General features: G+C 45.6%; 1 protein-coding gene across 1 annotated transcript in view; it reads right to left on the bottom strand.

Annotated features, from left to right (window-relative positions):
• The window catches only part of LOC123488924 (alsin-like), a 48,803-nt gene that overhangs the window by 13,827 nt on the left and 19,976 nt on the right, over positions 1 to 15,000 (bottom strand). The window contains exons 12-15 of the mRNA XM_045219661.1: positions 8,058 to 8,135; positions 5,312 to 5,445; positions 4,169 to 4,327; positions 351 to 468 (exon numbers count right to left, since the gene is read on the bottom strand). Of these exons, the coding sequence (XP_045075596.1) occupies positions 351 to 468; positions 4,169 to 4,327; positions 5,312 to 5,445; positions 8,058 to 8,135 (489 nt within the window). The remainder of the gene's footprint in view (positions 1 to 350; positions 469 to 4,168; positions 4,328 to 5,311; positions 5,446 to 8,057; positions 8,136 to 15,000) is intronic.

Genomic DNA, 15,000 nt, shown 5'->3' with positions numbered 1-15,000 from the left:
GGAGGATGATGATGATGATGGAGAAGAGAGGAAGAAGAAGAATCATCTAGCAAGCTGGTAGAGCACGGCGCTTGTAACGCCAAGGTAGTGGGTTCGATCCCGACACCACCCATACACACAAAAAAAAATCATGCACGCATGACTGTAAGTCGCTTTGGATAAAAGCGTCTGCTAAATGGCATATTATTATTATTATTATTAAGCCCACAGTCCTACGCAGCAATGGTCACAATCTGTTAGCATGTCATGTCGAAACACAATTAGGTACACCGGCCATAAAGCTGTTGACCATATCAGCCTGCTGCCCTCGACAGCTGTGGACCTACAGTACAGCACAGTGTGTTATTCACCTTGGTGAGGTATCGTCGGATGACGTCATACCTCGCAGCAGTAACTGGACCTGTGTGTTGTGGAATCACCTCCAGCTTCTCCAGGACTCTGCTCTGAGACCTGCTCAGCAGCTCTGGACTGGAGACAGACAATATACATCCATCACTATAGAAACCACGCACCATGAGTGTGTGTCCAGGTCTGTGTCCAGGTGTGTGTCATCAAATCAAATCACATCACATTTTATTGGTCACATACACATATTTAGCAGATGTTATTGCGGGTGTAGCGAAATGCTTGTGTTCCTAGCTCCAACAGTGCAGTAGTATCTAACAATTCACAACAATACACACACATCTACAAATAAAATAATGGAATTATAAATATTAGGACGAGCAACGTCTGAGTGGCATTGACTAAAATACAGTAGAATAGAATACAGTATATACATATGAGATGAGTAAAGCAGTATGTAAACATTATTAAAGTGACCAGTGTTCCATTATTAAAGTGGCCAGTGATTCCATGTCTATGTATATAGGGCAGCAGCCTCTAAGGTGCAGGGTTGAGTAACCAGGTGGTAGCCGGCTAGTGATGGCTAATTAACAGTCTGATGGCCTTGAGTTAGAAGCTGTTTTTCAGTCACTCGGTCCCAGCTTTGATGCACCTGTACTGACCTCGCCTTCTGGATGATAGCGGGGTGAATAGGCCGTGGCTTGGGTGGTTGTTGTCCTTGATGATCTTTTGGCCTTCCTGTGACATCGGGTGCTGTAGGTGTCCTGGTGATGTGTACGCCGAGGAACTTGAAGCTTTCCACCTTCTCCACTGCAGTTCCGTCGATGTGGATAGGGGCGTGCTCCCTCTGCTGTTTCCTGAAGTCCACGATCAGCTCCTTCGTTTTGTTGACATTGAGTGAGAGGTTATTTTCCTGGCACCACTCCGCCAGGGCCCTCACCTCCTCCCTGTAGGCTGTCTCATCATTGTTGGTAATCAGGCCTACTACTATTGTGTCGTCTGCAATCTTGATGATTGAGTTGGAGGCGTGCCTGGCCATGCAGTCGTGGGTGAACAGGGAGTACAGGAGGGGGCTGAGCACGCACCCTTGTGGGGCCCCAGTGTTGAGGATCAGCATAGTGGATATGTTGTTTCCTACCTTCACCACCTGGGGGCGGCCCGTCAGGAAGTCCAGGACCCAGTTGCACAGGGCAGGGTTCAGACCCAGGGCCCTGAGCTTAATGATGATCTTGGAGGGTACTATGATGTTGAATGCTGAGCTATAGTCAATGAACAGCATTCTTACGTAGGTATTCCTCTTGTCCAGATGGGATAGGGCAGTGTGCAGTGTGATGGCAATTGCATCATCTATGGATCTGTTGGGGCGGTAAGCAAATTGAAATGGGTCTAGGGTGTCAGGTAAGGTAGAGGTGATATGATCCTTAACTAGCCTATCAAAGCACTTCATGATGACAGAAGTGAGTGCTACGGGGCGATAGTCATTTAGTTCAGTTACCTTTGCTTTATTGGGTACAGGAACAATAGTGGCCATCTTGAAGCAAATGGGGACAGCAGACTGGGATAGGGAGAGATTGAATATGTCCATAAACACTCCAGCCAGCTGGTCTGCGCATGCTATGAGGACGCGACTAGGGATGCCGTCTGGGCTGGCAGTCTTGCAGGGGTTAACACTCTTAAACGTCTTACTCACGTCGGCCATGGAGAAGGAGAGGCCACAGTCCTTGGGAGCGGGCCGCGTCGGTGGCACTGTGTTATCCTCAAAGCGGGTGAAGAAGGTGTTTAGCTTGTCCGGGAGCAAGACGTCGGTGTCCGAGACGTGGCTGGTTTTCCTTTTGTAGTCCGTGATTGTCTGTAGACCCTGCCACATACGTCTCATGTCTGAGCTGTTGAATTGCGACTCCACCTTGTCTCTGTACTGAAGTTTTGCCTGTTTGATTGCCTTACGGAGGGAATAACTACACTGTTTGTATTCCACCATATTCCCAGTCACCTTGCCATGGTTAAATGCGGTGGTTCGTGCTTTCAGTTTTGCGAGAATTCTGCGATCTATCCATGGTTTCTGGTGTGGGTAGGTTTTAATAGTCACAGTGGGAACAACATCCCCTATACACTTCCTGATGAACTCAGTCACCGTGTCCGTGTATACGTCAATGTTATTCTCAGAGGCTACCCCGAACATATCCCAGTCTGCCTGATCAAAACAATCTTGAAGCATGGATTCCGATTGGTCAGACCAGTATTGAATAGACCTTAACACCGGTACTTCCTGTTTGAGTTTCTGCCTATAGGAAGGGAGGAGCAAAATGGAGTCGTGATCTGATTTGCCGAAGGGAGGACGGGGGAGGGTCTTGTAGGCATTTCGAAAGGGGGAGAAGCATTGGTCATGTAGTTTACCACCGCGAGTAATACAGTCAATGTGTTGGTAGAACTTCGGTAGCGTTTTCCTCAATTTTGCTTTGTTAAAATACCCAGGTACAATAAATGTGGCCTCAGGAGGTGTGTGTCAAGGTGTTTGTATCTAGGTGTGTGTCAAGGTGTGTGTCCAGGTGTGTCCAGGTGTGTCCAGGTGGGTGTCCAGGTGTGTATCCAGGTTTGTGTCAAGATGTGTGTCCAGGTGTGTCCAGGTGTGTCAAGGTGGGTGTCCAGATGTGTGTCAAGGTGTGTCCAGGTGTGTCCAGGTGTGTGTCAAGGTGTGTGTCCAGGTGTGTGTCAAGGTGTGTGTCCAGGTGTGTGTCAAGGTGTGTGTCAAGGTGTGTGTCAAGGTGTGTGTTAAGGTGTGTGTGTTAAGGTGTGTGTCCAGGTGTGTGTTAACATATGTGTCTTTTTGCATGGGCTGCGTCTCAATCCACCTCATCCGCCGATGTCGCACTTCCGCATCTGTGGTGAAAGGTGACAGAGCTAGAGCAGTGTTTGTCAGACCATGAGACGTCCCGAAAATCGGTCTTGTCACAAAATCGCCTGTAGCCTACAAACTATTATGACCCTTCTATGGAAAGAAGAGACTCTCACGAAGCTGTTCTCCGTTTTGCTCTCCGACCCCCACAAGCATCTTGGGACTGGTCTGAAGTCGGTACCGCCGATCTGCCAACTTCTGTCTGTAGCGACCGAACGGTTTGGGCTACACACTAACATGACCCCTTTGTGGAAAGGTGAGACTCTCACGTACATGTCCGTTGTTTTGCTTTAGGATGCCCACAGGCCTTACAAGACCCGTCTGATGGTACCAGTTACATTTTTTTTTTATGAAAGTACACTGAACACAAAAATAAAACGCAACATGTAAAGTGTGTCACACAACACAAGGCCACAGATGTCTCAAGGATTGAGGGAGCGTGCAATTGGCATACCGACTGCAGGAATGTCCACCAGAGCTGTTGCCAGATAATGTAATGTTCATTTCTCTACCAATGTCGTTTTAGAACATTTGGCAGTACGTCCAACCGGCCTCACAACCGCAGACCACGTGTAACCACGCCAGCCCAGGACCTCCACATCCGGCTTCTTCACCTGCAGGATCGTCTGACACCAGCCACCCGGACAGCTGATGAAACTGAGGAGTATTTCTGTCTGTAATAAAGCCCTTTTGTGGGGAAAAACTCATTCTGATTGGCTGGGCCTGGCTTCCAAGTGGGTGGGCCTCAATCCATAGATTGAATTTATTTCAATTGACTGATTTCCTTACATGAACTGTAACTCAGTAAAATCTTTTCAATTGTTGTATGTTGCGTTTACATTTTTGTTCAGTATATAAACAATTGCAATTTAAACTCTAAGCAAAATTGTCAATATGTCACATCCCTAGACTCCAGGTGTGTGTTTGTACCTGTCTCTGCGTCCTGTGGTGAGTGTAACAGCGATATGTTCCCAGGCCCTCCTGCTCTCCTCAGGCCGTCCCGGGGCCTCACAGCCCAGCCTGCTCCAACACTCGGAGAACACTGCCCTCCACTTCTGCTCTGGTGGTACGGCTAGACGGCCCACCTCACTGTAGGGAAACACAGACAGCCTCACTGTAGGGAAACACAGACAGCCTCACTGTAGGGAAACACAGACAGCCTCACTGTAGGGAAACACAGACAGCCTCACTGTAGGGAAACACAGACAGCCTCACTGTAGAGAAACACAGACAGCCTCACTGTAGGGAAACACAGACAGCCTCACTGTAGGGAAACACAGACAGCCTCAGTGTAGGGAAACACAGACAGCCTCACTGTAGGGAAACACAGACAGCCTCACTGTAGGGAAACACAGACAGCCTCACTGTAGGGAAACACAGACAGCCTCACTGTAGGGAAACACAGACAGCCTCACTGTAGGGAAACACAGACAGCCTCAGTGTAGGGAAACACAGACAGCCTCACTGTAGGGAAACACAGACAGCCTCACTGTAGGGAAACACAGACAGCCTCAGTGTAGGGAAACACAGACAGCCTCACTGTAGGGAAACACAGACAGCCTCACTGTAGGGAAACACATACAGCCTCACTGTAGGGGAAACACAGACAGCCTCACTGTAGGGAAACACAGACAGCCTCACTGTAGGGAAACACAGACAGCCTCACTGTAGGGAAACACAGACAGCCTCACTGTAGGGAAACACAGACAGCCTCACTGTAGGGAAACACAGACAGCCTCACTGTAGGGAAACACAGACAGCCTCAGTGTAGGGAAACACAGACAGCCTCACTGTAGGGAAACACAGACAGCCTCAGTGTAGGGAAACACAGACAGCCTCAGTGTAGGGAAACACAGACATCTCACTGTAGAGAAACACAGACAGCCTCAGTGTAGGGAAACACAGACAGCCTCACTGTAGGGAAACACAGACAGCCTCAGTGTAGGGAAACACAGACAGCCTCACTGTAGGGAAACACAGACCGGCAGAGAGACACACGCTGGGAGAGATGAAAGCTGACACTTTACATCAAATTATATTAGATTTCTACTGTATAAAGAAGAAGATCCTTACAGCACGCAGGTTGACTCCTTGTCAGGTTCATAGAGATTAGGCTTAATGTAGGTTCCCGTGATCTTCAACCCTGAGGTCCACTCTCCACTAAACAGACCCTCTATGAAGTCTCCATTGGACATCGACAGGGTACCCTGGGAGAGAGGGCAATACAAGATGAGTGTTTATGGATTATCTTCTGATAAGAGGGCGTCATTCCAACGACTAAAGTCTCACGTAATTGGTCAGCTGCTCAAATAAGTTTTGGGTCCATGTAAAGAGATTAAGAAATGTTACAGCGGAACCAGAATGAGGAGTCCACCCTCTCTCTTTGCAAGTTAACGGGCCGAATGTCCCCCTCCCCTTCCGAAATTCGAAAGATGTTAACACCTACGAAAATCTAAATTTTTCCAAATAACCAGTGACGGAAAAACCCAAACACCAGAACTACTGCTGCTGGTACCGGTCATGGTTAGCCCACGCATCTCATTCCACGGTACCGGTCATGGTTAGCCCACGCATCTCATTCCACGGTACCGGTCATGGTTAGCCCACGCATCTCATTCCACGGTACCGGTCATGGTTAGCCCACGCATCTCATTCCACGGTACCGGGTCATGGTTAGCCCACGCATCTCATTCCACGGTACCGTCATGGTTAGCCCACGCATCTCATTCCACGGTACCCGGTCATGGTTAGCCCACGCATCTCATTCCACGGTACCGGTCATGGTTAGCCCACGCATCTCATTCCACGGTACCGGTCATGGTTAGCCCACGCATCTCATTCCACGGTACCGGTCATGGTTAGCCCACGCATCTCATTCCACGGTACCGGTCATGGTTAGCCCACGCATCTCATTCCACGGTACCGGTCATGGGTTAGCCCACGCATCTCATTCCACGGTACCGGTCATGTTAACGTAGATCTGTCCACGTGAGATTACGTTGCCATGAGAACCATTCAGTCCGGACAATGTTGCGCTATCTGACGTAAGACAACGGTGTTTATGTGTATTAAGAGTGAGATGTATTTCATACACAGCACGTCACTGTCGGTTTTCGTTAAGGCTTGATATCTTGTGATGGCTTTAAGTTCATTCCTCTTACCTCATAGATATACAGTGGGGGAAAAAAGTATTTAGTCAGCCACCAATTGTGCAAGTTCTCCCACTTAAAAAGATGAGAGAGGCCTGTAATTTTCATCATAGGTACACGTCAACTATGACAGACAAATTGAGGGAAAAAAATCCAGAAAATCACATTGTAGGATTTTTAATGATTTTATTTGCAAATGATGGTGGAAAATAAGTATTTGGTCACCTACAAACAAGCAAGATTTCTGGCTCTCACAGACCTGTAACTTCTTCTTTAAGAGGCTCCTCTGTCCTCCATTCGTTACCCGTATTAATGGCACCTGTTTGAACTTGTTATCAGTATAAAAGACACCTGTCCACAACCTCAAACAGTCACACTCCAAACTCCACTATGGCCAAGACCAAAGAGCTGTCAAAGGACACCAGAAACAAAATTGTAGACCTGCACCAGGCTGGGAAGACTGAATCTGCAATAGGTAAGCAGCTTGGTTTGAAGAAATCAACTGTGGGAGCAATTATTAGGAAATGGAAGACATACAAGACCACTGATAATCTCCCTCGATCTGGGGCTCCACGCAAGATCTCACCCCGTGGGGTCAAAATGATCACAAGAACGGTGAGCAAAAATCCCAGAACCACACGGGGGACATAGTGAATGACCTGCAGAGAGCTGGGACCAAAGTAACAAAGCCTACCATCAGTAACACACTACGCCGCCAGGGACTCAAATCATGCAGTGCAAGATGTGTCCCCTGCTTAAGCCAGTACATGTCCAGGCCCGTCTGAAGTTTGCTAGAGTGCATTTGGATGATCCAGAAGAGGATTGGGAGAATGTCATATGGTCAGATGAAACCAAAATATAACTTTTGTTAAAAACTCAACTCGTCGTGTTTGGAGGACAAAGAATGCTGAGTTTCATCCAAAGAACACCATACCTACTGTGAAGCATGGGGGTGGAAACATCATGCTTTGGGGCTGTTTTTCTGCAAAGGGACCAGGGACGACTGATACGTTTAAAGGAAAGAATGAATGGGGCCATGTTTCATGAGATTTTGAGTGAAAACCTCCTTCCATCAGCAAGGGCATTGAAGATGAAACGTGGCTGGGTCTTTCAGCATGACAATGATCCCAAACACACCGCCCGGGCAACGAAGGAGTGGCTTCGTAATAAGCATTTCAAGGTCCTGGAGTGGCCTAGCCAGTCTCCAGATCTCAACCCCATAGAAAATCTTTGGAGGGAGTTGAAAGTCCGTGTTACCCAGCGACAGCCCCAAAACATCACTGCTCTAGAGGAGATCTGCATGGAGGAATGGGCCAAAATACCAGCAACAGTGTGTGAAAACCTTGTGAACACTTACAGAAAACGTTTGACCTGTGTCATTGCCAACAAAGGGTATATAACAAAGTATTGAGAAACTTTTGTTATTGACCAAATACTTTTTTCCACCATCATTTGCAAATAAATTCATTAAAAATCCTACAATGTGATTTTCTGGATTTTTTTTTCTCATTTTGTCTGTCATAGTTGACGTGTACCTATGATGAAAATTACAGGCCTCTCTCATCTTTTTAAGTGGGAGAACTTGCACAATTGGTGGCTGACTAAATACTTTTTTCCCCCACTGTATATACACCTCTCTCTTCATCCATCCATCTCTATCTATACCTTACCTTGCCATTAGGGGTCCAGTCGTCTGAGAACTCTCCCTTAAAGGCCGTGTCATCATCAGACACCAGCAGACCAGTGCCCTGACAGAGAATGAGACGGAGAAAATATTAAATTCAAGATTGAGACCAAGTGAGATGGGAAAGGGTGAGTGTAGCTGAAGGATGGGATTAAAAACAAAACAAAAGATGACTAATGTAAAATACACTGTGTCCGTAAAATGTACACTACCATTCAAAAGTTTGGGGTCACTTAGATATTTGCTTGTTTTCAAAAGAAAAGCAATTGTTTTTCCCATTAAAATAACATCAAATTGATCAGAAATGCAGTGTAGACATTGTTAATGTTGTAAATGGCTATTGTAGATGGAAACGGCTGATTTTTAATGGAATATCTACATAGGCGTACAGAGGCCCATTATCAGCAACCATTAGTCCTGTGTTCCAATGGCACGTTGTGTTTGCTAATCCAAGTTTATCATTTTAAAAGACTAATTGATCATTAGAAAACCCTTTTGAAATTATGTTAGCACAGCTGAAAACTGTTGTACTGATTAAAGAAGCAATACAACTGGCCTTCTTGAGACTAGTTGAGTATCTGGAGCATCAGCAATTGTGGGTTCGATTACAGGATCAAACTGGCCAGAAACAAATAACTTTCTTCTGAAACTCATCAGTCTATTCTTGTTCTGAGAAATGAAGACTATTCCATGCGAGAAATTGCCAAGAAACTGAAGATCTCGTACAACGCTGTGTACTACTCCCTTCACAGAACAGCGCAAACTGGCTCTAACCAGAATAGAAAGAGGAGTGGGAGGCCCCGGTGCACAACTGAGCAAGAGGACAAATACATTAGAGTGTCTAGTTTGAGAAACAGACGCCTCACAGGTCCTCAACTGGCAGCTTCATTAAATAGTACCTGCAAAACACCAGTCTCAACGTCAACAGTGAAGAGGCGACTCCGGGATGCTGACCTTCTAGGCAGAGTTGCAAAGAAAAAGCCATATCTCAGACTGGCCAATAAAAAGAAAAGATTAAGATGGGCAAAAGAACACAGACACTGGACAGAGGAAGATTGGAAAAAAGTGTTATGGTCAGACGAATCAAAGTTTGAGGTGTTCGGATCACAAAGAAGAACATTTGTGAGACGCAGACCAAAAGAAAAGATGTTGGAGGATTGCTTGATGCCATCTGTAAAGCATGGTGGAGGCAATGTGATGGTCTGGGGGTGCTTTGGTGGTGGTAAAGTGGGAGATGTGTACAGGGTAAAGGGGATCTTGAAGAAGGAAGGCTATCACTCCATTTTACAACGCCATGCCATACCCTGTGGACGGCGCTTGATTGGAGCCAATTTCCTCCTACAACAGGACAAAGACCCAAAGCACAGCTCCAAACTATACAAGAACTATTTAGGGAAGAAGCAGTCAGCTGGTATTCTGTCTATAATGGAGTGGCCAGCACGGTCACCGGATCTCAACCCTATTGAGCTGTTGTGGGAGCAGCTTGACCGTATGGTGCGTAAGAAGTGCCCATCAACAATCAAACTTTTGGGAGGTGCTTCAAGAACAAAGACAAAGATCGTACTTTTCGGAGAAATGTCCTCTGGTCTGATTAAACAAAAATAGAACTATTTCGCCATAATGACCATCGTTATGTTTGGAGGAAAAAGAGGGGTGCTTGCAAGCTGAAGAACACCATCCCAACCGTGAAGCACGGGGGTGGAAGCATCATGCTGTGGGGGTGCTTTGCTGCAGGAGGGACTGGATGGCATCATGAGGAAGGAAAATGATGTGGATATATTGAAGCAACATCTCAAAATATCAGTCAGGAAATTAAAGCTTGGTCGCAGATTTTATTTATTTTTTATTTTTTTATTTCACCTTTATTTAACCAGGTAAACCAGTTGAGAACAAGCTCTCATTTACAACTGCGACCTGGCCAAGATAAAGCAAAGCAGTGCGATAAAAACAACAACACAGAGTTACATATGGGGTAAAACAAAACAAAGTCAAAAATACAACAGAAATACATATAATATACAGTGTGCAAATTTAGCAAGTTATGGAGGTAAGGCAATAAAAATAGGCTATAGTGCAAAATAATTACAATTAGTATTAACACTGGAATGATAGATGTGCAAGAGATGATGTGCAAATAGAGATACTGGGGTACAAATGAGCAAAATAAATAACAATATAGGGATGAGGTAGTTGGGCGGGCTAATTTCAGATGGGCTGTGTACAGGTGCAGTGATCGGTAAGGTGCTTTGACAACTGATGCTTAAAGTTAGTGAGGGAGATAAGTGTCTCCAGCTTCAGAGATTTTTGCAATTTGTTCCAGTCATTGGCAGCAGAGAACTGGAAGGAATTGCGGCCAAAGGAGGTGTTGGCTTTGGGGATGACCAGTGAGATATACCCGCTGGAGCGCAGACTACGGGTGGGTGTTGCTATGGTGACCAATGAGCTAAGATAAGGCGGGGATTTGCCTAGCAGTGATTTATAGATGGCCTGGAGCCAATATGTAGTGAGGGCCAGCCAACAAGAGCGTACAGGTCACAGTGGTGGGTAGTATATGGGGCTTTGGTGACAAAACGGATGGCACTGTGATAGACAACATCCAATTTGCTGAGTAGAATGTTGGAGGCTATTTTGTAAATGACATCGCTGAAGTCAAGGATCGGTAGGATAGTCAGTTTTACGAGGGCATGTTTGGCAGCATGAGTGAAGGAGGCTTTGTTGCGAAATAGGAAACCGATTCTAGATTTAACTTTGGATTGGAGATTCTTAATGTGAGTCTGGAAGGAGAGTTTACAGTCTAACCAGACACCTAGATATTTGTAGTTGTCCACATACTCTAGGTCAGACCCGTCGAGAGTAGTGATTCTAGTCGGGTGGGCGGGTGCAAGCAGCGTTCGGTTGAAGAGCATGCATTTAGTTTTACTAGTGTTTAAGAGCAGTTGGAGGGTACTGAAGGAGTGTTGTATGGCATTGAAGCTCGTTTGGAGGTTTGTTAACACAGTGTCCAATGAAGGGCCAGATGTATACAAAATGGTGTCGTCTGCGTAGAGGTGGATCTGAGAGTCACCAGCAGCAAGAGCGACGTCATTGATATACACAGAGAAAAGAGTCGGCCCAAGAATTGAACCCTGTGGCACCCCCATAGAGACTCCCATAGGTCCAGACAACAGGCCCTCCGATTTAACACATTGAACTCTATCTGAGAAGTAGTTGGTGAACCAGGCGAGGCAGTCATTTGAGAAACCAAGGCTATTTAGTCTGCCAATAAGAATGCGGTGGTTGACAGAGTCGAAAGCCTTGGCCAGGTCAATGAAAACGGCTGCACAGTACTGTCTATTATCGATCGCGGTTATAATATCGTTTAGGACCTTGAGCGTGGCTGAAGTGCACCCATGACCAGCTCGGAAACCGGATTGCATAGCGGAGAAGGTACGGTGGGATTCGAAATGGTCGGTGATCTGTTTGTTGACTTGGCTTTCAAAAACTTTTGAAAGGCAGGGCAGGATGGATATGGGTCTGTAACAGTTTGGATCTAGAGTGTCACCCCCTTTGAAGAGGGGGGATGACCGCGGCAGCTTTCCAATCTCTGGGGATCTCAGACGTTACGAAAGAGAGGTTGAACAGGCTAGTAATAGGGGTTGCGACAATTTCGGCGGCTAGTTTTAGAAAGAAAGGGTCCAGATTGTCTAGCCCAGATGATTTGTAGGGGTCCAGATTTTGCAGCTCTTTTAGAACATCAGCTGTCTGGATTTGTGTGAAGGAGAAGCGGGGGGCATGGGCAAGTTGCAGCGGAGGGTGCAGAGCTGGTGGCCGGGGTAGTGGTAGCCAGGTGGAAAGCATGGCCAGCCGTAGCAAAATGCTTGTTGAAATTCCGGATTATTGTAGATTTATCGGTGGTGATAGTGTTTCCTAGCCTCAGTGCAGTGGGCAGCTGGGAGGAAGTGCTCTTATTTTCCATGGACTTTACAGTGTCCCAAAACTTTTTGGAGTTAGTGCTACAGGATGCAAATTTCTGTTTGAAAAAGTTAGCCTTTGCTTTCCTAACTGCTTGTGTATATTGGTTCCTAACTTCCCTGAAAAGATGGGTCTTCCAAATGGACAATGACCCCAAGCATACTTCCAAAGTTGTGGCAAAATGGCTTAAGGACAACAAAGTCAAGGTATTGGAGTGGCCATCACAAAGCCCTGACCTCAATCCTATAGAAAAGTTGTGGGCAGAACTGAAAAAGTGTGTGCGAGCAAGGAGGCCTACAAACCTGACTCAGTTACACCAGCTCTGTCAGGAGGAAAGGGCCAAAATTCACCCAACTTATTGTGGGAAGCTTGCAAGCATCCCCCTTTTTCCGGCAGAAAGTCCGATATGTTCTGGGTCAAACATAACGATGGTCATTATGGCCAAACAGTTCTATTTTTGTTTCATCAGACCAGAGGACATTTCTCAAAAAAGTACGATCTTTGTCCCCATGTGCAGTTGAAAAACGTAGTCTGGCTTTTTTATGGCGGTTTTGGAGCAGTTGCTTCTTCCTTGCTGAGCGGCATTTCAGGTTATGTCGATATAGGACTTGTTTTACTGTGGATATAGATACTTTTGTACCTGTTTCCTCCAGCATCTTCACAATGTCCTTTGCTGTTGTTCTGGGATTGATTTGCACTTTTCGCACCAAGGTATATTCATCTCTAGGAGACAGAACGCGTCTCCTTCCTGAGCGGTATGACGGTTGCGTAGGTCCCTTGGTGTTTATACTTGCGTACTATTGTTTGTACAGATGAACGTGGTACCTTCAGGCGTTTGGAAGTTGCTCCCAAGGATGAACCAGACTTGTGGAGGTCTATAATTTGTTTTCTGAGGTCTTGGCTGATTTCTTTTGATTTTCCCATGATGTCAAGCAAAGAGGCACTGAGTTTGAAGGTAGGCCTTGAAATACATCCACAGGTACACCTCCAATTGACTCAAATGATGTCAATTAGCAGGCTTCTAAAGCCATGATATCATTTTCTGGAATTTTCCAAGCTGTTTAAAGGCACAGTCAACTTAATGTATGTAAACTTCTGACCCACTGGAATTGTGATACAGTGAATTATAAGTGAAATAATCTGTCTGTTAACAATTGTTGGAAAAATGACTTGTGTCATGCACAAAGTAGATGTCCTAACCGACTTGCCAAAACTATAGTTTGTTAACAAGAAATGTGTGGAGTGGTTGAAAAACAAGTTTTAATGAATCCAACCTATGTAAACTTCCGACTTCAACTGTACATTGATAGAAGCCACAATCTTTCTGCATTATTAAAGCTGATCTACCCCCTAAAAAATATATATACACTACCAGTCAAAGGTTTGCCAAAACAACCCCTCTGTCCCTCATGTTGAGATGTCAGATTCATTTATTGGCCCCTTGGTGTGTCATGTTTGTGAGTTGAGCTGTGTTTACCAGGGGTGTGTTCACTGCCAGTTTCTGGATCCTGTTCACCATAATGTGTAAACAACTTCAGGTGGCCTGCTGCCAATTTATCTTCTGTTGACTTATAGAATACATACACTACCGGTCAAATGTTTTACAACGCCTACTCGTTCCAGGGTTTTTCTTTACATTTACTATTTTCTACATTGTAGAATAACAGTGAAGACATCAAAACTATGAAATAACACATATGGAATCATGTAGTAACCAAAAAAGTGTTAAACAAATCAAAATATATTTTATATATTTGAGATTCGTCAAATAGCCACCCTTTGCCTTGATGACAGCTTTGCACACTCTTGGCATTCTCTCAACCAGCTTCATGAGGTAGTTACCTGGAATGCATTTCAATTACCAGGTGTGCCTTGTTAAAAGTGAATTTGTGGAATTTCTAGACCTTCTTAATGCGTTTGAGCCAATCAGTTGTATTGTGACAGGGTAGGGGTGGTATACAGAAGATAGCCCTATTTGGTAAAAGACCAAGTCCATATTATGGAAAGAACACTCAAATAAGCAAGAGAAACGACAGTCCATCATTACTTTAAGTCATGAAGGTCAGTCAATCCGAAATTTTCAAGAACTTTGAAAGTTTCTTCAAGTGCCGTTGCAAAAACCAACAAGCGCTATGATGAAACTGGCTCTCATGAGGACCGCCACAGGAAAGGAAGACCCAGAGTTACCTCTGCTGCAAAGGATAAGTTCATTAGAGTTAACTGCACCTCAGATTGCAGCCCAAATAAATGCTTCACAGAGTTCAAGTAACAGACACATCTCAACATCAACTGTATAGAGGAGACTGCGTGAATCAGGCCTTCATGGTCGAATTGCTGCAGAAAGAAACCACTACTAAAGGACACCAATAATAAGAAGAGACTTGCTTGGGCCAAGAAACACGAGCAATGGACATTAGACCGGTGGAAATCTGTCCTTTGGTCTGATGAGTCCAAATTTGAGACTTTTGGTTACAACCGCCATGTCTTTGTGAGACGCAGAGTAGGTGAACGGATGATTTCCGCATGTGTGGTTCCCACCGTGAAGCATGGAGGAGGAGGTGTGATGGAGTGTGTGTGCTTTGCTGGTGACACTATCTGTGATTTATTTAGAATTCAAGGCACACTTAACCAGCATGGCTACCACAGCATTCTGCAGCGATACGCCATCCCATCTGGTTTGTGCTTAGTGGGACTATAATTTGTTTTTCAACAGGACAATGACCCAACACACCTCCAGGCTGTGTAAGGGCTATTTTACCAAGAAGGAGAGTGATGGAGTGCTGCATCAGATGACCTGGCCTTCATAATCCCGACCTCAACCAAATTGAGATGGTTTGGGATGAGTCGGACCGCAGAGTGAAGGAAACACAGCCAACAAGTGCTCAGCATATGTGGGAACTCCTCCAAGGACTGTTGGAAAAGCATTCCAGGTGAAGCTGGTTGAGAGAATGCCAAGAGTGTGCAAAGCTGTCATCAAG

The sequence above is a fragment of the Coregonus clupeaformis genome, unplaced genomic scaffold (assembly GCF_020615455.1).
Source record: "Coregonus clupeaformis isolate EN_2021a unplaced genomic scaffold, ASM2061545v1 scaf2589, whole genome shotgun sequence".
Classification (NCBI taxonomy): Eukaryota; Metazoa; Chordata; class Actinopteri; order Salmoniformes; family Salmonidae; genus Coregonus; species Coregonus clupeaformis.
The sequence above is the reverse complement of the archived record's forward strand: the minus strand, read 5'-3'. Positions and strand labels throughout refer to the sequence as shown.